Source organism: Oncorhynchus masou, chromosome 17 (genome assembly GCF_036934945.1).
Source record: "Oncorhynchus masou masou isolate Uvic2021 chromosome 17, UVic_Omas_1.1, whole genome shotgun sequence".
NCBI classification, from domain to species: Eukaryota; Metazoa; Chordata; class Actinopteri; order Salmoniformes; family Salmonidae; genus Oncorhynchus; species Oncorhynchus masou.
Window position 1 is genome coordinate 22,069,823 of NC_088228.1, and position 24,133 is coordinate 22,093,955.

General features: G+C 42.6%; 1 protein-coding gene across 1 annotated transcript in view; it reads left to right on the forward strand.

Annotated features, from left to right (window-relative positions):
• The window catches only part of LOC135558701 (beta-1,4-galactosyltransferase 2-like), a 143,086-nt gene that overhangs the window by 70,221 nt on the left and 48,732 nt on the right, over nucleotides 1-24,133 (forward strand). Inside the window, exon 3 of the mRNA XM_064992745.1 lies at nucleotides 9,413-9,648. Coding sequence (XP_064848817.1) covers nucleotides 9,413-9,648 — 236 coding nt within the window. The remainder of the gene's footprint in view (nucleotides 1-9,412; nucleotides 9,649-24,133) is intronic.

Here is a 24,133-nt window from a genome sequence, read left to right on the forward strand (position 1 = left end):
TAGAGTCAACATCGGCCAGCATCCCTGTGGAACTTAATATTAGGAAGGTGTTCTTAATGTTTTGTACACTCAGTTTTTTAAATGTATTATACAAGGGGAAAAAATTCTACAGCACAACGGCAGAGTCATGTTTTAAGTGTAAAACTAACAATGACTCAATAATTCATACCTTCTGGGAGTGCTATAAAGTCCAAAAGTAATGGGCAGAGTTAGAAAGCTGGCTGTCAGAAGTTTTACAATGTAAGTTTGCCTTTTATCTGTCTATCTGCGTATTTCAAGACATGGAATATGGGGGTGCGGTGAGATACAAAAATAATATTAATTTATATTGAAGAAGCTATTACTTAAATACTGGAAGTCAAATTATACTCCAACGTTAAGAGAATGGAAGAATCAAATTATTTAAATATATATATATTTTATCCAGCTACAGACAGAAACAACATAACACAATTTGAAGCCATATGGGGGGTCTTACAAGTATTAGAAACAACATTGGGTATGGATACAGTGGGAATGTGGGTCTTAGCAAGTGTGATGTCATTAACGTTTGTGGACGTTAAGTTGTTTTAGATTTTTTGTCTGTATGTTTTTTGTTTTTGTAAAAAAAACAATTTTAAAAAAGCGAAATAAAATATTACAAAGAAAAAGGTACCACCACAGTGACAAAGGCAGTTATTTTTAAGTGGCGAAAAAATGTGCCTCTTCTCTATTTCAAGTCCCTAACGTGTAGGGTTGCAAAGGGAAGGTATATTACTGGAAACATTCAAAGTTTACCAGTAAACTTCAACAATTGTATCTTTCAAGGATTTTATGTAATCTGTCACAATACATCTAATGGACCTTTTGGCTACTTCAGATTATCACAGGTGTCTAATCATTTCTAGCCCTCTGTGTGGCCTTATCACATGTAAAATTTATGAAATAATTATAATGAGCAAAAATATTAACGCAACATGTAAAGTGTTGGTCCCATGTTTCATGAGCTGAAATAAGAGATCCCCGAAATTTTCCATACGCACCAAAAGCTTTTTTCTCTCATGTTTTGCACAAATTTGTTTACATCCCTGTTGGTGAGCAATTCTCCTTTGCCAAGATAATCCATCCACCTGACATGTGTAGCATACATATGAAGAAGCTGATTAAACAGCATGATCTTACACGGGTGCACCTTATGCTCGGGACAATAAAAGGCCACTCTACAATGTGCAGTTTTGTCACACAATACCACAGATATCTCAAGTTTTGAGAGAGCGTGCAATTAGCATGATGACTGCAGGAATGTTCACCAGAGTTATTCCCAGAGAATTTAATGTTAGTTTCTCTACCATAAGCCGCCTCCAACGTCGTTTTAGATAATTTGGCAGAACGTCCAACCAGCCTCACAGCCGCAGACCACGTGTAACCATGCCAGCCCAGGACATCCGCATTCGGCTTCTCCACCTGCTTGAGCGTCTGAGACCAAACACCCAGACAGCTGATGAAACTGAGGAGTATTTCTATCTGTAATAAAGCCCTTTTGTGGGGAAAAACTCATTGTGATTGGCTGGGCCTGGCTCCCCAGTGGGTGGGCCTGGCTGCTATGTGGGTGGGCCTATGCCCTCCCAGGCCCACCAATGGCCTGGGAGGCCTGATGGCTTGATTTCCTTAAATGAACTGTAAGTCAGTAAAATCGTTGAAATTGTTGCATGTTGAGTTTGTATTTTTGTTCAGTACAAATAATGTGATTTAAAAAAAAATGACAAAGCTGTAAAACATTATGCTAATTATAAAACATCCATCCAGTGAATACATTGGTGTTTAGCATGAAATATCCTTTATAGTTTTTTTACACACTTTTTTCATTCTACTATGTCACTATGTATTTGTTGTCAATGTTTTGACATCAAACTGGTGACAGTTGTGAACACAGTTAATAATTTGGAAGAGTTGCAGAGTCAATTTAAAGTAATGCCATTATTGATTAGATGCCTTTTCAGTAATTAGGCTGTTTTCTCTTGGACCATATGGTCAGTCTACTAGAAACTGATGGACAATATGGACACAGATACAATAAATTAATACAATATATCATACTTAAACAGTTATTCAAGTATAAATTACCAAAGTTACGATATATTGCCATAGATTTTCTGTTCAATATCAAAATGACTGAAGATTCCAGTAACTTTGGTAAATTACTGGTAACTTTGCAACCTTACTCACATGTACATGCCTCTTTGATGGCCTCACAGGTGCAATCCCACTTCTAACATACATGTAGCTAATTCAGGGGTAGCCCCAACCGGGACTCGAACCCAGGTCCAGCGACTGTCAAGCCAACACCTTAACTGCTACACCAGCAGGTCCAAACCGCCTGACAAATTCGCTAGGTGTTGTGTTAAGGTTGCTACAATAACTTTTTTTGTCACATTCTCTTATGTAAGCCTTTATAAAAAAACTTCTAAACTGGCAGTGGACATGCTCAAATATTAATGTACCTTGACCGTAGTACCCCTTCTTTGAGAGTGCATGATGTTGTTGTATTGTAATCCAATCTCCATATTTTCTCAATAGTATCTAACCAAGCATTTCTTAAGATACTGGTGATGTTACAGCAATAATAGTGCTGTTGAGGAAAACAATGTCCTCATAGAATAACAGGGGCACATCATCATCATCATCATCAATAACAACTCAACACCACCAACAAAAACAGCCACATTGCCCGAAGTGGATGTGTGTGTGACTGTGTGTGTGCAGAGTGAAGTGTGTGTGTGCAGAGCGAAGTGTGTGTGTGTGCAGAGCACTGACTCTCTGCGCAGCGTGTTCCAATTATCTTCCCATTAGTGGAGTTCAGATCCACTCCTACTATGTCCACTTTACACATATTAATGAGTCATTCACTAACGAGTGGATTAAGGGAGGGCACGAAGTGAGAAATATGATGAGGGAGGGGGAGCATACCTGGGATGAGGGCTTGCTGTGCTGCGTATCCCAAATGGCACCTTAGTCTCTATGTAGTGCACTATTTGTTTTACCAGACCCCTATCGAGTAGTGAACTATATAAGGAAATAAGGTGCCATTGAAGACATGTTAGTCAGTGGATTCAGGCTTAACAGGTTACATGCCAGAATGATACAGATTGGTATCTCACTCACCTTGTCGATGACTCAGAGGTCATGTGGAGTGTCTGTCTACATGAGCCACATAATTCAGTTAGTTTCAATCACACTCTCTTCTAATGCATCATTGATTGGTCATTTCAGCACATAGTACATACATTAATTATGAATGGATTATCTCATGATATGAGAGAGTTGTGGTGGCGTTCACTCTGGGGTCCAGAGAAGACAAAGGAATGGTTTGTTGTTGCAGACAGATCATTAGAATGATAAGACCCGAGAGGTATATTACAAAGCAGGATCATTGATAAACAACCAAAAATAGGGAGTGCCATTTGGGATGCAACCCGTGTCTTTTTATTTTTAGTGTCTTAGGTGTTATCATTTCAGAGCTGTGGATACTGTTTTCATTAGAGGCAACATCAAGCTTCACCTTGCTGCAAATGTTTATTTATACATACAGCAGCAGCGGCTACTCTTCCTGGGCTCCAAATAGGAATCAACACACAACAAATAAAATCATTGATCACATATAATACAATGCAAAATACCTGTGTCTCTTCACAGTCCCCGTCATGCCATAATTTAACCTTTATTTAACTAGGTAAGTAAGTTAAGAAAAAATTCTTATTTACAATGACGGCCTACCCTGGCCAAACCTTAACGACGCTGGGCCAATTGTGCGCCGCTCTATGGGACTCCCAATCACGGTTGTGATACAGCCTGGAGTCGAACCAGGATCTGGAATAACGTGTCTAACACTGAGATGCAGTGCCTTAAACCTCTGCGCCACTCTGGAGCCATGCTGTGCCTTAGACCTCTGCACCACTCTGGAGCCATGCAGTGCCTTAGACCTCTGCGCCACTCTGGAGCCATGCAGTGCCTTAGACCGCTGCGCCACTCTGGAGCCATGCAGTGCCTTAGACCGCTGCGCCACTCTGGAGACATGCAGTGCCTTAGACCGCTGCGCCACTCTGGAGACATGCAGTGCCTTAGACCTCTACTCCACTCTGGAGCCATGCAGTGCCTTAGACCTCTGCACCACTCTGGAGCCATGCAGTGCCTTAGACCTCTACTCCACTCTGGAGCCATGCAGTGCCTTAGACCTCTGCGCCACTCTGGAGCCATGCAGTGCCTTAGACCGCTGCGCCACTCTGGAGACATGCAGTGCCTTAGACCGCTGCGCCACTCTGGAGACATGCAGTGCCTTAGACCGCTGCGCCACTCTGGAGACATGCAGTGCCTTAGACCTCTGCACCACTCTGGAGCCATGCAGTGCCTTAGACCGCTGCGCCACTCGGGGAGGCCTCTGTAAGGTGTTATTTTATATGTTTGTTGAATCTGGTTTTATTGCCATCTTGAATTACCTGGGGTAGCAGAGAGTTCCATGTGGTCAATACTGTGTGTTTCCCAGCCTCCGTTTTGGACCTGGGGACTGTGAAGAGACCTCTGGTTGCATGCTTTCCCCTCAATAGGCGGAAAATATTTGGCATGGGCCCTCAGATCTTCAAAACGTTCTACAGCTGCACCATTGAGAGCATCTTGACTGGCTGCATCAGCGCTTGGTATGGCAACTGCTTGGCATACCAAGCAGTTTGCTTTTAGTATTTAGTAATTATTTGGATCCTCAACTAGCTGCTACCGAGGCAGCGGCTACTCTTCCTGGGCTCCAAACAGGAATCAAAACACAACAAAGACTTGCAAGACACTTCAGAGGGTAGTGCATACGGCCCAGTACATCACTGGAACCGAGCTCCCTGGCATCCAGGACCTCTATACCAGACAGTGTCAGAGGAAGGCCTTAAAAATGGTCAGACTCCAGCCATAGACCGTTCTCTCTGCTACCCTACGGCAAGCGGTACTGATGCACCAAGTCTGGAACCAACAGGACCCTGAACAATTTCGACCCCCAAGCCATAAGACTGCACAATAAATAATTAACCAAATTGCTCCCTGGACTGTCTGCATTGACTCTCTTTGCATTAACTCTTTTAACTCATCACATATGATGCTGCTACTGTTATCTATCGTGTTTCCAAGTCACTTTACCCCTACCTGTAATATGTACATATTTACGTCAATTATCTCGTACCCCTGCACATCGACATGGTACGGGTACCCTGTGCATTCAGCCAAGTTAGAGTTACTCTTTGTTTATTTATTCCATGTGTTAATATTTTCTATATTTTTCTCTCTGCATTGTTGGAAAAGGACCCGTAAGTAAGCATTTCACTGTTAATCTACACCTGTTGTTTACGAAGCATGTGACAAATAACATTTGATTCGATTTGATGTCTTGTGTGGTACCGATGAGTGTCCGAACTGTGTTCCAACTGCTTGAACCGACAGATTGGTACCTTCAACACATCAACACCTTGCACAAAGACCAATAGAGATGCGGTCCATCTCTCCTCAACTTTGAGCCAGGAGAGATTGACATGCATGTTATTGACATTCACCTTCGTTGAACATCTAAGTGAAATACATGCTGCTCTGTTCTGGACCAACTGCAATTTGCAGTTATTGTCCTTATTTTCCGCACCTGACCACACAACTGGGCAGTAATCCAGGTATGACAAAACAAGGAACTGGAGGAACTGTCTGGTTGACTGAGATGGCAAGAAAGCAGAGAAATGCCTCATCATGGGCAAAACTCTTCTCATTTTAGCAACCATTGAGTCTTTATGGTTTGATCATGACAGCTTGCTATCTAGGGTTACAACAGTTTAGTTGTAGTCCAGCAGTTTAGTCTACTCAACTTGCTCAATCGCCACAATATTTAATTAAATATCTATATGAGGTTTAGAGTTCATCGAGTTATTTGTCCCCAATTTTTTTTTTAGATACGCTACATGTCTAAGAGTAGGTGGACACCCCTTCAAATGAGTGGATTTGGGTATTTCAGCCACACCCGTTGCTGACAGGTGTATAAAATCGAGCACACAGCCATCTAATCTCCATAGACAAACATTGGCAGTAGAATGGCCTTACTGAAGAGCTCAGTGACTTTCAACGTGGCACTGTCATAGGATGCCACCTTTCCAACAAGTCAGTTCGTCATTATTTTGCCCTGCTAGAGATGCACCGGTTAACTGTAAGTGCTGTTATTGTGAAGTGGAAACGTCTAGGAGCAACAACGGCTCAGCCGCAAAGTGGTAGGCCACAAAACCTCACAGAATGGGACCGTCAAGTGCAGAAGCACGTAGTGCCTAAAAATTGTCTGTCCTCGGTTGCAACACTCACTACGAGTTCCAAACTACATCTGTAAGCAACATCAGCACAAGAACTAGTCATTGGGAGCTTCATGAAGAGGTGTAAAGCTCGCCGCAATTGGACTCTAGAGCAGTGGAAACGCTTTCTTTGGAGTGATGAATCACGCTTAACAATCTGGCAGTCCGACTGACGAATTTGTGTTTGGCTGATGACAGGAGAACGCTACTGGCTAGGCCCCTTAGTTCCAGCGAAGGGAAATCTTAACCAACAGCATATTGACATTCTAGACCATTCTGTGCTTCCAACTTTGTGGCAACAGTTTGGGGAAGGCCCCTTCCTGTTTCAGCATGACAATGCCCCCGTGCACAAAGCGAGGTCTATAAAGAAATGGTTTGTTGAGATCGGTATGGAAAAACTTGACTGGCCTGCACAGAGCCCTGACCTCAACCCCATCGAATACTTTTTAGATGAATTGGAATGCCGAATGCGAGCCAGGCCTAATCGCCCAACATCAGTGTCTGACCTCGCTAATGCTCTTGTGGCTGAATGGAGACAAGTCCCCACAGCAATGTTCCAACATCTAGTGAAAATCATTCCAAGAAAAGTGGAGGCTGTTATAGCAGCAAAGGGGGGACCAACTCCATATTAATGTCCATGATTTTGGAATGAGATGTTCAACAAGCAGGTGTCCCCATACTTTTGGTCATGTAGTGTATTTAGCATCAGCCTATTGCTAGTTACCATTCTTAAACTGACTGGAGCTCTATGTTAAGGGTGTTAGTTATGTATTTTACTGTCGAAGTGTATACAGTTGAGTCATCAGCATACATAGACACACAGGGTTTATTGAAGGTCAGTGGAAGGTCATTAATAAAAACAGCAAACAATAATGACCCAAGCCGGCTGTCCTGCGGTACACCACACTCAACCGAATTAGAGAGGCTTCCCTTAAAGATAAAACTCTGTGTTCTATTAGATAGGTAACTCTCAATCTATGATAAGGCAGAGGATGTAAATCCATAAAACCTACAGTTGAAGTCGAAAGTTTACATACACCTTAGCCAAATACATTTAATCCAAATCCCCGTTTGGTATGATAAATTACGTTTTGTATGGTATGTAACAAATTACAATTTGTACAATATGCTACTAATTTGTAAAACGTATGATACATTGAAGTCGGAAGTTTACATACACCTTCACAAAATACATTTAAACTCAGTTTTCCACAATTCCTGACATTTAATCCTAGTAAAAATGACCTTTCTTAGGTCAGTTAGGATCACCACTTTATTTTAAGAATGTGAAATGTCAGAATAATAGTAGAGAGAATGATTTATTTCAGTTTTGATTTCTTTCATCACATTCCTAGTGAGTCAGAAGTTTACATACACTCAATTAGTATCTGGTAGCATTTCCTTTAAATTGTTTAACTTGGGTCAAACATTTTGGGTAGCCTTCCACTAGCTTCCCACAATAAGTTGGGTGAATTTTGGCCCATTCCTACTGACAGAGCTGGTGGAACTGAGTCTGGTTTGTATGCCTCTGTGCTCGCACATGCTTTTTCAGTTCTGCCCACAAATTTTCTATAGGATCGAGGTCAGGGCTTTTTTGTTGCCCACTCCAATACCTTGACTTTGTTGTCCTTAAGCCATTTTGCCACAACTTTGGAAGTATGCTTTGGGTCGTGGTCCATTTGGAAGACCAATTTGCGACCAAGCTTTAACTTCCTGACTGATGTCTTGAGATGTTGCTTCAATATATCCTCATAATTGTCCTCCCTCATGATGCCATCTATTTTGTGAAGTGCACCAGTCCCTCCAGCAGCAAAGCACCCCAACAACATGATGCTACCACCTCCATGCTTCACAGTTGGGATGGTGTTCTTGTCACGTTCTGACCTTAGTTCTTTTATTATGTCTTGGTTTTAGTATGGTCAGGGCGTGAGTTGGGTGGATTGTCTATGTCATTTTTTCTATTGATTTGGGATTGCTGTGTTCGGCCTGGTATGGTTCTCAATCCGAGGCAGCTGTCAATCATTGTCCCTGATTGAGAATCATACTTAAGGAGCCTAGTTTCACTTTTGAGGTGTGGGTGTTAATTTTCCGTGTTAGTGCCACACGGGACTGTTTCGGTTTGATTACTTCACGTTTATTGTTTTGTTCAGTGTTCATTACTTTATTAAAAACATGAACACTTACCACGTTGCGCTTTGGTCCTCACCTTCTTCCACCACAGACGATCGTTACAGTTCTTCCCAAATTGTATGATGGCTGCGTGGTCCCATGGTGTTTATACTTGCATACTATTGTTTGTACAGATGAACGTGGTACCTTCAGGCATTTGGAAATTGCTCCCAAGAATGAACCAGACTTGTGGAGGTCTACAAAAAAAATTCTGAGGTCTTGGCTGATTTATTTTCATTTTCCCATGATGTCAAGCAAAGAGGCACTGAGTTTGAAGGTAGGCCTTAAAATACATCCACGGTACACCTCCAATTGACTCAAATGATGTCAGTTAGCCTATCAGAAGCTTCTAAAGCCATGGCATAATTCCCTGGAATTTTCCAAGCTGTTTAAAGGCACAGTCAACTTAGTATATGTAAACGTCTGACCCACTGGAATTGTGATACAGTGAATTATAAGTGAAATAATCTGCCTGCAAACAATTGTTGGAAATATTACTTGTGTCATGCACAAAGTAGATGTCCTAACCGACTTGCTAAAACTATAGTTTGTTAACAATACATTTTTGGAGTGGTTAAAAAACGAGTTTTCATGACTCCAACCTAAGTGTATGTAAACTTCTGACTTGAACTGTATGTGTTTTCAGCAATATGTTATATAATCAATGATATCAAATGCCGCACTAAAGTCTAACAAAACCAGAATCATCAGTCATTTGTGTCAGCATGTTGAGTGCCCTTCCCTATAAGCATGCTGAAAGTTTGTTGTTACTCTGTTTTCTGTCAAATAACATTGTATTTGGTCAAACACTATTTATTCTAAAAGTTGGCTAAGCACCGGTAACATGCCGATTGGTTGGCTGTTTGGCTGCTTTGTGTTGACCATGTATTCCCCCTTTCTCTCTGCAGTGGGCCGCCTCCTCATCGAGTTTGCCTCCCAGATGACAATGGAACGAGTGCAGAAGGAGAACCCAAACGTGACGGAGGGGGGCAAGTACACCCCACCAGACTGCCGCGCCAAACAGAAGGTGGCTATCATTATCCCGTTCAGACACAGAGACAACCACCTCAAGTACTGGTTGCACTACCTGCACCCCATCCTACGACGGCAGAAGATCGACTACGCCATCTATATCATCACCCAGGTCAGTGGAAAGCAGGTCTTCAGGAAAAACTGCCATTAGTCTGGCTGCTTTTATGTAGTATGTGGCCTTATACACTTGTTATACCATATAGCATGTCATTAAAGACTGACTCAGGATCAGCTGCCTCTAACCTGGACCTACCTTTTACCACAAATTGCTATTAGCCAAACAAGGAACTGAGTCCTGGAACAGTTTGGAACTCTGTAACCAAAAGGTAGACAGATCTTTGAAATACCACTATGTACAAATATGAGATGAATTTGGCCTATAAGCCAATGCATTCTGCTTTTCCATACTTTATTGGGTGACATATTTATTCCCAAAGAGCTACCCGAGGGTGCAAAGGAACATCTTATTAGGACTAAGCATGATGATTCAGCTAGTTCTAATGGCCCAGCCCTTCCATGCCCACCCTTGTTCACCATGGGAGAATGGAAGTGTCCACAACAAGCCTCCACCACGTAGGTGGAGAATGCTGGGTATTGAGCTTCCGTCAGTCCTGTGGGTGCACTCCCTCCATGGAACAGGCAGTTTTGCTCCGCCTCCTCAGCTCAACTTAGCTCAATGTGTCTCTTGTTGTATGTCCCATTCTATCATATCCTCTCCGGGACTACCCTGGCCGTCGTTATTATCCATGTCAGAGACTTTGCCTTCTGTATCATTAATGCAGCGCTGGTGTTTGTTCTGCAATGGGAACTAAGAAGCGGACAACAGTGTGTGGTGTGTATGTGCGTGCGCACGTGTGTGTGAAATGCTTCTGTTTCCTCCTTTGATTTCCATCTGGTGTATTCTCCCTGAATATCTACTGTAGTAAAAGTTTAGATGATGAGCAGAACAGGGTTCTTTTCACAGTTTTGTGTTTGTAGACCTGTAAATAACGGTGTCCTGCCTATTGGCCTTTGGACTAAATTTGAGGCATATCTTATCTAGCCTTATAAATGGAATTGCATATCACCATTTGAACTGTCAGATGCTTGAAGCACATATTATCATCCAAGAAGCATATTTATATGAAATATAACATCAGTTCCACGTAGAATTAATTTCCATTAGAAACGATGACAGAGGATTGACTCACCAAGACACCAAATGGCAGCCGCAGGGAATAGCCTTGATTTCTATAAATTTTTTCTGTTAACTTCTTGAAACTCCCCATCCCGGATCCGGGATCGTGACTAAAGCCTCAGGCTCATTAGCATAACGCAACGTTAACGATTTCTGAAAATCGCAAATAAAATGAAAATAATGCGCCTACTCTCAAGCTTAGCCTTTTCTTAACAACACTGTCATCTCAGATTTTCAAAATATGCTTTTGAACCATAGCAATTCACTAATTTGTGTAAGAGTATGCTAAGCTAGCTTAGCATTTTGAGTAGCATTTAGCACGCAACATTTTCACAGAAACCAGATAACCAAATAAATAAAATAATTTACCTTTGAAGAGCGTCGGATGTTTTCAATGAGGAGACTCTCAGTTACATAGCAAATGTGCAGTTTTTCCTGAAAGCGTCTTTGTGTAGGAGAAATCGCTCCGTTTTGTACATCACATTTGGCTACCGAAACGAACCGAAAATTCAGTCACCTACAACGTCAAACTTTTTCCGAATTAACTCCATAATATCGACCTGAAACATGGCAAACGTTGTTTGGAATCAATCCTCAAGGTGTTTTTTCACATATCTCTTCATTGATATATCGTTTGTGGAAGCCTGCTTTCTTCTCTAAATTCCATGGAAAAATACTTGCAGCTGAGTTTTGCGCACAAATTTCGGCGCAGGACACCGGGCGGACACCTGGTAAATGTGGTCTCTTATGGTCAATCTTCCAATGATATGCCTACAAATACGTCACAATGCTGCAGACACCTTGGGGAAACGACAGAAAGGGCAGGCTCGTTCCTCTCGCATTCACAGCCATATAAGGAGACAATGGAATACGGAGCCTCAAAAATCCTGCTCATTTCCTGGATGCCGTCTCATCTTGGTTTTGCCTGTAGCTCACGTTCTAGGGCACGCACAGAGAATCTTTGCAGTTCTGGACACATCAGAGTGTTTTCTTTCCAAAGCTACCAATTATATGCATAGTCGAGCATCTTTTTGTGACAAAATATTGCGCTTAAAACGGGCACGTCTTTTTATCCAAAAATGATATAGCGCCCCCAGAGTTTCAACAGGTTAATTACATTAATTTGTTGGTCGTTGCATCTAATGTTTGTTCCTTTGTTATATACAGCCTATAACTACAATACATGTCCCCCCAAATGAGTGTTTTGTGATATATCTGACTTTGGTCTTTGTGCAACATCATTAGCATTGTAACTAGGGCTGTTACGGTGACCGTATTACTGCCACACTCGCGGTCATGAGGCATTGACCGCAGCCAAATTCCATGTGACTGTTGAGTCACAGTAACTAGGCTTCTCCAAAACTTCACTCTGATGACACTGATGGTCACTAGTAGCCTACCAAACTCGCTAACGGCCAGTCGCTAATGGTCGGTACTCAGCGCATTATTGTCCCTCTAATCACTCTGATGTCGATGGAAATGCAATCAAAAACCAAATCAAACACCTCATGAGAGCCCTGGCATTCGGAGTTTGAGTGGAATAGGATCACCTGTTGCGTAGTGAGAGCCAGCTCCTCTTAGCTGGTTGATGCATGGAATGAAAGTGTTCCTATACCATCATTAAGTTTGCAGACGACACAACAGTGGTAGGCTTGATCACCGACAACGACGAGACAGCCTATAGAGAGGAGGTCAGAGACCTGGCCAGGTGGTGCCAGAATAACAACCTATCCCTCAACGTAACCAAGACTAAGGAGATGATTGTGGACTGCAGGAGAAGGGCGACCGAGCACGCCCCCATTCTCATCGATGGGGCTGTAGTGAAGCAGGTTGAGAGCGTCAAGTTCCTTGGTGTCCACATCAACAACAAACTAGAATGGTCCAAACACACCAAGGCAGTCGTGAAGAGGGCACGACAAAGCCTATTCTCCCTCAGGAAACTAAAAAGATTCGGCATGGGTCCTGAGATCCTCAAACGGTTCTACAGCTGCAACATCAAGAGCATCCTGACTGGTTGCATCACTGCCTGGTACGGCAATTGCTCGGCCTCTGACCGCAAGGCACTATAGAGGGTAGTGCGTACGGCCCAGTACATCACTGGGGCTAAGCTGTCTGCCATCCAGGACCTCTACACCAGGCAGTGTCAGAGGAAGGCCCTAAAAATGGTCAAATACCCCAGCCACCCCAGTCATAGACTGTTCTCTCTACTACCGCATGGCAAGCGGTACCAGAGTGCCAAGTCTAGGACAAAAAGGCTTCAACAGTTTTTACCCCCAAGCCAGACTCCTGAACAGGTAATCAAATGGCCACCCGGACTATTTGCATTGTGTCGTCCCCCCCCAACCCCTCTTTTTATGTTGCTGCTGCTATGTTTATCATATATGCATAGTCACTTTAACAATATCTACATGTACATACTACCTCAATCAGCCTGACTAACCGGTGTGTCTGTATGTAGCCTCGCTACTTTTATAGCCTCGCTATAGCTTCACTACTGTATAAGATTTCACTGCCTTTACTGTTGTTTTGTTTATTTACCTACCTATTGTTCACCTAATACCTTTTTTGCACTATTGGTTAGGGCCTGTAAGTAAACATTTCACTGTAAAGTCTACTATACCTGTTGTATTTGGCGCACGTGACAAATAAACTTTGATTTGATTTATAAACCCATGTTGTGCAACATTTCAATAGGCTATGCAATTAAGTGAGAAAACAGAGTTTTGATGGCCTCTATTAAAAAAAGGATCCCAACAGCTTTCTATAGGCTAGGCCTACTATATTTATTTCTCAACTTTCCTAATATTAAGCACATTGCTTCGCTTTAAAACCAGAGTAGCCTACCTGTCTGGCATGAAAATGAACCGCCGGAAAAGTGTCCTCTATTTATCAGGTCAATCCAAGTGCAGAATGTGTTGAAGTAACAATGTTTATTGTAAACAACAGGGGCAGGCAAAAGACAGGTCAAGGCAGGCAGGGGTCGATAATCCAGAGTAGTGGGGCCAAGGTAAAGTGCGGAATGCAGGCAACAGGGTCAGGTCGGGCAGAGTTTGGTATTCCAGAGTAGGGACAACGGCACAGGATGGCAGGCAGGCAAGGGTCAAAACCAGGAGGACGAGAAAAAGAGAGACTGGGAAAAGCAGAAGCTGAGAAAACACTGGTTGACTTGAACAAACAAGACAAACGCACCCAGACAGACAGAAAACACAGGTAGAAATACCCAGGGGATAAGTGGAGAAGATGGGCAACACCTGGAGGGGGGTGGAGACAAGCATAAGGACAGGTGAAACAGATCAGGGTGTCACAGTACCCCCTGTCCTACCTGGACACATACCTGGTTGAGCGGGGTGTTGGCGTTGGAATTCAGAGATGAGGCCTGGGTCCAGGATGTCCCTAGCGGAGACCCAGCACCTTTCCTCCAGGCCATGACCCTCCCAGTCAATCAGGTTTCAGGTAAGACCCAAGTGCAGACTGTGTTGAAGTGACAATGTTTATTATAATAACAGGGGCAATCAAACGACAGGTCAAGGCAGGCAAGGGTTGATCATCCAGAGTAGTGGGACCATGGTAAGGGTCGGCAGGCAGGCCCAGGGTCTGGCAGAGGTCGGTAATCCAGAGTGGGGGCACAGGGCGGCAGGCAGGCTCAGGACAGGCAAGGGTCAAAACCAGGAGGACGAGAAAAAGAGAGACTGGAGAAAAGCAGAAGCTGAGACAAATCACTGGTTGACTTGAACAAACAAGACGAACTCGCCCAGACAGACAGAAAACATAGGTATAAATACCCAGGGGATAAATGGGGAAGATGGGTGACACCTGGAGGGGGGTGGAGACAAGAACAGGTGAAACAGATCAGAGTGTGACACTATTCGCTATTCAAGTGCATACTATTTTCTTTTTTGTTGTTGACTTACCCCTGTTTCGACAGGTGCATGATAATGGCCCATTCTAAATCAAAACTCATTTCACACATGTATTATTTAGTATATGTAAAGACAATATTAAATTGAGAATGGTCTAATGGGTGAGAATATTATCACTTGTGAATGATGCCCAGTGTGTGCATTCTAAGACAAGAAACAGCACATGCATATTTGTTTACTTTTTCAAATCAAATTCACATGCATCATGTAGCCTAGCCTGTTCTTACAAGCCATTACGCAAACAATTAGCCAATCGCGTTTTAAGAGGCTATTTATAAGAGGCTCCCAGCTTTCTCGTGCTGCTAAATTTATTGCTCAATTCGAAAATGAAGCACATTCATCTGCTTTACAACCAGTGTAGCCTACCTGGCATATTAAAAACATAACCTCCATTTGCTATTAGAGCACAGGATACAGATGACATGTTTGTAGGCCATTCTAAATTAAAAAATATTACACCTATTTTTTATTTAATTTACAAGGCAAGTCCGTTAAGAACAAATTCTTATTTACAATGACGGCCTTACCCGGCCAACGCTGGGCCAATTGTGCGCCGCCCTATGAGACTCCCAATCACGGCTGGATGTGATACAGCCTGGATTCAAACCAGGGACTGTAGTGACACCTCTTGCACTGAGACGCCTTAGACCGCTGCACCACTCGGAAGCCCATATATTAGTAGGCTATATGTAAAGACCAGAATAGTCAGATGGGTGAGAATATTATCAAGTGCTTGTCAAATTGTGAATGAGAGAATGATGAAGTGTGTGCAGCCTGCGCAAGAAACAGAGCAGAGCGCATGCCTTTCATGAGACTTAAAAAAAACACCATTAGAGTCGCATCATACAGCCTTAGAATATATTAGAAATCATATAACCTCACGTTTGTATCACAACTAAGTTGTATAAATAACTCTAAATTAAGCATATAGGAAGACCTGTTTATTTGTTAACCACTCAACACAGAATAGCCGCATGTGCGCACTCCCTTGGGAAAAATACATGTCACAGGAATTATAAGCCAATCTTGCCTGCTAAATGAACTAGTGTAGCCCACAGCCATATGTCATAGCCAGATCAGTGCCTAATAGAAGGACGACTCAGAATATGCAATTCTGTTCATCTGAAATTGGCAACATTTTCTTCATATCATGTTTCTTTAGACCTACCTAAAATAAATGTATTTATTGTGATGGTGTAGGCTATATTAAATGGATTTATTAGACTTCTTATAATGTTGATGTTCCAAAGGTCCGCATCAGTGGCTTGTAGGCTATACATGGAAGCCGGAGAGGCTAAACTTGTTTATGTTAATTAACAGTCAATTACCGTGAGACCGGCAGTTATTTGCATGACAATCACAGGCTGACAAAATGCAGCCCTAATTGTGACTAAGCTTAGTATTGAGCATGAGAGAACTGTGAAATACTATGTCCATACTATACACCTACACATCATGGCAGTTTTATTTCCCCAGGTTAACTCTCTCCGTGTGGCTCAGTCAGATAGTGAGTGGTGCTCTATAATTGTTGCTATAATAGGAGCTTCACACTGTGGCTGCAGTGGGATCTACTCCCTCCCAAAACAACACAACCAGAGAAGGGAGAGAAGCCTTTTCAATCAAAAAATCACCAAGAGACCAGAGAGACCAGGTCTAGAAGAGATGAGTTTTGATGCAGTAGTCCCATCCACACCTTTTTGGTGCTGCTGTATCTTCCCCTCCTCTCCTCTCTCGGAGGAGGACACTTAATCTATCATGCTCACCAGAGTGTTAAATAATTGTAAGTTGGAGCATTTTACTCAGAGCTGTGGGGAGGAAGTTAGGGAGAAAGACGTGATCATTTCCCAGTTTATTCATGCTTGCAGATAATGTCTGCCATGTCCTTTAAACTCAACGCCACGATTTACAATGGAGTTGAGTAGCGACGAGTGTGGGCGGACTGGAGCTCCGACGTCTATTCGTTGGGTGCTAAAATATGCCGTTTTTTTATTAACAAAAAAAATGACTCGCGGCTGAACTCCATTGTATAGCGTAGAGTTGTGTTTAATCAGCTACGATGTTCTATAAACCATCTATTGAGTGAAATGAGTCAGAGAGACAGACATATAGCTTCTCCACCCGCCATACCCCAGGCCAGCAGCAGCAGTACTAACCTGCTGTGTTGCTCAGTAGAAGAGAGGTCTACTCTGCTCCTGATCTGATTCTGAACATGTGAACCCTTCCAGGAGATACACAGACACAGGTAAAAAGCACCATTGGGGTTAGAGTGGTGCAGCAAAGTGCTTCAACCCCATTACTGTGCAATGAGCTTAGGGATGTGGTGGCTTGATGGCATCATATGCGACCTAAATTGACCAGTGGGAAAACCAATGTCCCTCCCAGTGGACTTCTACCTGATCTCAGATAGAGACTCAGTAGTGTATTCATACATTACCAAGGACAGCCAGCAATAAGGCATGTTATGTTCTGCGTGGGCGGCTGGACACGGTGTCCTTGGTGCTGGAGGTCTGAGTCTACTGTATCTGCTGCAGATGTTTGCTTGTCGCCCCATTATGCTTGGAAGGAGGCCCAGACTAGGGGGACAACAAAAAAAGAAGAAACATAGCTGGCTATGCTTTTAACGTATGCTAGGTACATCCATTATCAACAAAATTGTAATTGATAAACTAATTAGAAACACTTTGCGGTTGGTCTAGAGTAGCAGTGAAATGATTCCTGGAAACCTGTAAGCAGTGAAATGATTCCTGGAAACCTGTAAGCAGTGAAATGGTTCCTGGAAACCTGTAAGCAGTGAAATGATTCCTGGAAACCTGTAAGCAGTGAAATGATTCCTGGAAACCTGTAAGCAGTGAAATGATTCCTGGAAACCTGTAAGCAGTGAAATGATTCCTGGAAACCTGTAAGCAGTGAAATGATGCCTGGAAACCTGTAAGCAGTGAAATGATTCCTGGAAACCTGTAAGCAGTGAAATGATTCCTGGAAACCTGTAAGCAGTGAAATGATTCCTGGAAACCTGTAAGCAGTGAAATGATTCCTGGAAACCTGTAAGCAGTGAAATGGTTCCTGGAAACCTGTAAGCAGTGAAATGATTCCTGGAAACCTGTAAGCAGTGAAATGATTCCTGGAAACCTGTAAGCAGTGAAATGATGCCTGGAAACCTGTAAGCAGTGACATGATTCCTGGAAACCTGTAAGCAGTGCTGTCTGGTTGGGATGTATGTGAGAGTGAGAGTGCAGGCGTCCTCATGCTCTCCAGCCGAAACAGTTTGGAAAAGTTTGTGCATACTGTGTATTATGACGACAATTTGTGACGTGTTTGTTTGTTTTGGACTTCGGTAAGCGTTTTTCCGGTTGTTCAGACAAACAATAACCTGAAGTCTATGCCCCTCCGTTGGTGATTGGTCAACAGTAGAGATTCTTCAATGAAGTCTGTTGTCATTCAATGAGAGGTGACTCGTTTTCATGCAAAAAGATGTTATGAGAAATTCTGCACAAAACATCTTAGTTAGATGTAAAATTGCTGGTCTAAGATCTCTTCAAAAACGTCAACATTAATGGCAGATTTCTTGAGTTATCTTCAATTAATTCGGACAATTATGAGGAAGTATACTGACTATGGCATCTCAAAATGGACAAACAGTTCTATTGCTGATTTTCACCTGAAGGTCTTTTAAGGGCGTATGCAAGCACACGTTTGGTTCGTGTTCGTATGTGTGTGAGGGTCAGATTATGCTACTTGTCCTAGTCGTGACATGGAGATGGCTTTGAGCCTTGGCCAGAGGTCTTATGAGATACATTTGACTACTTGTATTAGAAGACAGTTAAATGATATCATTCAATTCCCCAACTCCATAGACAGCATGGTCCCCATGGTGCATCAGTCTCAGTCTGTACTTTAACTAACAGCATGGTTTGCAAATAATCAAATCAAATGTATTTATATAGCCCTTCTTACATCAGCTGATATCTCAAAATACTTTACAGAAACCCAGCCTAAAACCCCAAACAGCAAGCAATGCAGGTGTAGAAGCACGGTGGCTAGGGAAAACTCCCTAGAAAGGCCAAAACCTAGGAAGAAACCTAGAGGGACCAGGCTCTGAGGGGTGGCCAGTCCTAATCTGGTGATGCCGGGTAGAGATTATAACAGAATAAGGCCAAGATGTTCAAAATGTTCATAAATGACCAGCATGGTCAAATAATAATAATCACAGTAGTTGTCGAGGGTGCAGTCAGCACCTCAGGAGTAAATGTCAGTTGGCTTTTCATAGCCGATCATTAAGAGTATCTCTACCGCTCCTGCTGTCTCTAGAGAGTTGAAAACAGCAGGTAGCACGTCCGGTGAACAGGTCAGGGTTCCATAGCTGCAGGCAGAACAGTTGAAACTGGAGCAGCAGCACGGCCAGGTGGACTGGGGACAGCAAGGAGTCATCATGCCAGATAGTCCTGAGGCATAGCCCTAGGGCTCAGGTCCTCCGAGAGAGAAAGAAAGAGAGAATTAGAGAGAGCATACTTAAATTCAAATGTTCCAAATAATAATAATCACAGTAGTTGTCGAGGGTGCAGCAAGTCAGCACCTCAGGAGTAAATGTCAGTTGGCTTTTCATAGCCGATCATTAAGAGTATCTCTACCGCTCCTGCTGTCTCCAGAGAGTTGAAAACAGCAGGTAGCACGTCCGGTGAACAGGTCAGGGTTCCATAGCTGCAGGCAGAACAGTTGAGACTGGAGCAGCAGCATGGCCAGGTGGACTGGGGACAGCAAGGAGTCATCATGCCAGATAGTCCTGAGGCATAGCCCTAGGGCTCAAGTCCTCCGAGAGAGAAAGAGAGAATTAGAGAGAGCATACTTAAATTCACACAGGACACCGGATAAGACAGGAGAAGTGCTCCAGATATAACAAACTGACCCTAGACCCCAGACACATAAACTACTGCAGCATAAATACTGGAGGCTGAGACAGGAGGGGTCAGGAGACACTGTGGCCCCATCTGATGATACCCCCGGACAGGGCCAAACAGAAACGATATAACCCCACCCACTTTGCCAAAGCACAGCCCCCACACCACTAGAGGGATATCTTCAACCACCAATTTACCATCCTGAGACAAGGCCGAGTATAGCCCACAAAGATCTCCGCCATGGCACAACCCAAGGGGGTTGTAATGGTTCATAGTATAATCACACAAAGTACTGTAATTTGCTGAGGGCTTTATGTATGCTGCCCTCTATGTTATCTAAGCTGAGGCTATAGCCTATACTCCTCATGATTATCAACACATGCCATGTTATCTCTCACATCTGAAATAGTGAGGTCCTCAGAGGCAGATTACTTAGTATCAGTTTCATAATTAAATTGAGCTTTATTTGACCTACACTTAGTGTACAAAACATTAAGAAGACCTTCCTAATATTTGGGCTGGGTGTCCTTTGGGTGGTGGACCATTCTTGATACACACAGGAAAATGCTGAGTGTGAAAAATCCAGCAACATTGCACTTCATGACTCACTCAAACCGGTGCACCTGGCACCTACTACCATACCCCGTTCAAAGGCACTTACATCTTTTGTCTTGCCCCTTCACCCTCTGAATGGCACACATACACAATCCCTGTTTCAATTGTCTTAAGGCTTAAAAATCCTTCTTTAACCTGTTTCCTCCCCTTCATCTACACTGATTTAATTGGATTTAACTGGTGACATCAATAAGGGACCATACCTTTCATCTGGAGGAGAGAGTTCCTAATGTTTTGTACACTCATTGCGGATTTTTTTTTTTTACGTTTAGTCCATAATGTTGCTTGCTCGGTGCTTAGGCTATTAGTAGGCTACATGAAAAGTGCAATACTGTTAAAATAACCTTGTGTTAGTGTGGACTTTCAGTGAATTTATGTAAATCACGAAGCTGAAGCGCAGCAAAATTATCAGCAACAAAAGAGTGATCAAATCTACATCTTACTTTTAGCATGTTAAAAGAATGGAAGCTTATTGCAAAAAGTGTGAATTATTTTGACTCTAGTCTCTACCTTTGATGAGCATTTAGGTCTCTTCCTTCACCCAAGTATTATAGAAACTCAAGCCCCCCCTTAAGAGGTAATCATAATTGTATTATCTGCAAGGAAGGTTTGCAGGCAGAGTTAAGAAATCTTCATAAACCGCTCAGACTAAAGAAAGGCTACCTCCCTCTATTGGTACCTTTTCTTCTTTAGGTAGAATAACCCAGTGTAGGACTGCAATACGCTCTTCATCGGGCTCACTCTCCACTGGTATGAGTAGAAAAAGCAAAAAGGGAGGTTTGTGCAATTGACCAAGAATAGGATATCGATCTTATGAACAACTCTGTGTCTGCCCTCTGTGACTGTGTGTTCCTGTGTGTTTAAAAAAAACACTTGTACTGTTTTGCAGAGCAGACGGTGTCGTCTGGTACTTGCGTCATATTCTCCGACCAAACGAGCAGGCAGCCATTAGATCCCGGTTGCAAAGTGGTGCTGAGATCGCGCTAGCATGTGTTGCAATTAAATATTCATGAAGGCTTAAGATGCAAACTTCTGCTCGTTCCTCTGCACAGCCCTGAACCTTGCCTGGAGAAGGAAATAGGGGAATAACTCTCAAAAATGACAGAGACCAAACATTTAGAATGATTGTTGGGCTTTGAAGATCAGGCACAATATTACTGCACTGAAGGCTGCGGATGTCTGTCACTTTGACTCTATTTTAAAAAGAAGAGAAAAGGCCAAGGACTCGATGGTGATGTATTTTGGTATCAAAAAATGCATCTGGTGATTTATGCATATGTAGATTGGTGCCCACATGGATCGTGTCCCGGTTATAAATATCCTGGGAGCTATCTTTCAAAAAGTATTCTCGTGCGGCAGGGTCGTTACACTATATTAATGGGTTAGTTAAAAAAGTTATTAATTAAAATGGGATTGCTTTATAGGAATATGTTATGCATTTTGTTAAATAGCAGGAAACAAATAATTCAGTCAACATTCATACTTGTTATAGATGATTCCGATATCGTCTATATGAATGCAGCTGCCACAGTATTGAAGTCTTTGGGCGCAGTTTATCGCAGCGGGTGATAGGTTCAGTACGCATCACTGGCTTCTGTATCAGAATGTAGGCTGGCCACTTTGAAGTCTCCTAGATCGATGCATTGCGCTCATTTGGTTTATAAAGCACGTTTGCACAAATGTCCGCCATACCTTACTTCATTGTCAACCTACAGACGTACGAGCTACCAGACCCAGTCTCAGGGATGGCTAACTCTGGAGATCAATCGAATAATCTCCAAAACTCGCTAGAATTGGATGATTTGGGATTGTGAACTAGATTCAACCGCGGAACGATTTCTTCTTGAGTGGACGGTCAGGGGCCGGAACATAATTACACATAATTTGTAGAGTGCAAACCACGGTACACAATCACATATTTTTTTTTTGGGGGGGGGGGGGGGGGGTCAGTAAATTTAGAGGGACAAATAAAATGCCCGATGAGCCTCCAGATGGCGGAACCCCAAATCAGACGGCTGATTGAGAACCTTGTAATTGAAGAATGTGTTTGTTTTCTATGATAGTATGTTATATCTCTGTTTTGCTTTTCATAGTGTATTGATATGTATATTTTGTGTAATTACAGGGCTCATCTGTAAAATATACCTTGGTCTCAAAAAAAAAAGGTTAAATAAAATAAATAAAAATGTGCTTCGAAAAGGTACTAAAGAGAGCTGAGTATATGGTGCATTATTGAAGAGGTAATGGAGGTTTTACTTTATTGGCCGAGCACTTAGATGTCCATTAAGACCCATTCACAGTGTGTTATTTACCACTTCCTCCCATTAAAGGCAGAACACAGAGAGGAAGAAAAAACCCCACTGTCCTCAAGGTTTAGTCAACCACAAAATAAACGGTCTAACAACTCAATGAAAATGGGAGGTTATCAAAAAGCGGTAGTCTCAAGACAACAATTTTTTTGTGTGACCAGGAATCTTAGAGATGACTACATGTGGATACCATTAGATGTGGTAGTCAAGCGATAAACAGAGTAAAATAGAAACTACATTCAAAGGATTAGGCTATGATGTAGCCTAAGTAATTAGATGCATAGTCCATCTAGCTAACTACAGAAATTACTTCATGAATCCTGTCCGTTTGCACCACAAATTCCCGCTGTGGTGAAATGTCATGGTATTTATACAGTTCTTCTTTTGTTATATTCAATCTCGTCTCTCTCTCTCTCTCTCTCTCTCTCTCTCTCTCTCTCTGTCTAACAGCCTCACTTCAAAAGAGCAGAGAGAAATCCTGACTTATTTCCATGACCGTGACAAATCACAGTAAAACCTGGTGAAAATGTCTTATTCCAAGTGTATTCATTGTTCCAGCCTCCAATTTATCATGTTAATGTAATCTGGGTCGCCTGTTGTTCTCCACCAGCCCAGCTGCCTTATCATAGGCAGGATATGTGCCACTCGGAGTGACAGCAGAAAACCATAACATGCTGATGGTGCTGTGGCTTTGTGTTACCTGGGGGTGAACTTAATGGATTCTGTAATGCACCCACCAATTCTCTCACTCTTTCAACGACGAGGCATTGAATCCCTCCTCAATTGGTAATCTATTGTGCCAGTCATAAATAAAACATAATGGAAGGAAACATATTATGCACTGCCCCTGTAATGCCGATGGTTGTGGAGTTTAATTCCAAGAATAGGCAAGATTAAACATTTCATACTGGCTGGTACTTCTGCGGTTTTTGTTTTGTGTTGTTGGAAGGTGCGTCTCGTGCTCTTCCTTCCTCTCTCTATTCTATCTGATCCCTAGCACAGTGTGCTTTGCTGGGAGGTCGTCTTCATCGCCCTCTCTCTCTCTCTCTCGGGGCAGATTTGTATTTCTGCACCACAGCTAAAGCTTGAGGACAGTAGAAACTCAGTGAGATACAGAGCATTCAGAAAGTATTCAGACCCCTTCCCTTTTTCCACATTTTGTTACGTTACAGCCTTATTCTAAAATGTATTAAATAAATGGTTTCCTCATCAATCTACACACAGCACCCCATAATGACAAAGTGAAAACAGTTTTTTAGAAAAACAGAAATACCTTATTTACGTAAGTATCCAGACCCTTTGCTCTGAGACTCAAAATTGAGCTCAGGTGCATCCTTCTCCCATTGATCATCCTTGGGATGTTTCGACAACTTGATTGGAGTTCAAGATTTAGAAAGACACACACCTGTCTATTTAAGGTCCCCCAGTTGACAATGCATGTCAGAATAAAAACCAAGCCATGAGGTCGACAGATTTGCCCTTAGAGCTCTGAGACAGGATTGTGTCGAGGCACAGGGGCCCAAAAAATGTCTTGCTATAATACCTGTATGTGTATGCTGGTGGAGTCAGAAATTCTAATTCATGGTAAAGGTGGGAGACAAATCTCCATATCTAATCTGTGAGGAAAAAGCTCTCTTGTCAATAGAGCTTTTCAGTTCCCAGTGAAAATATTGATTGGTGT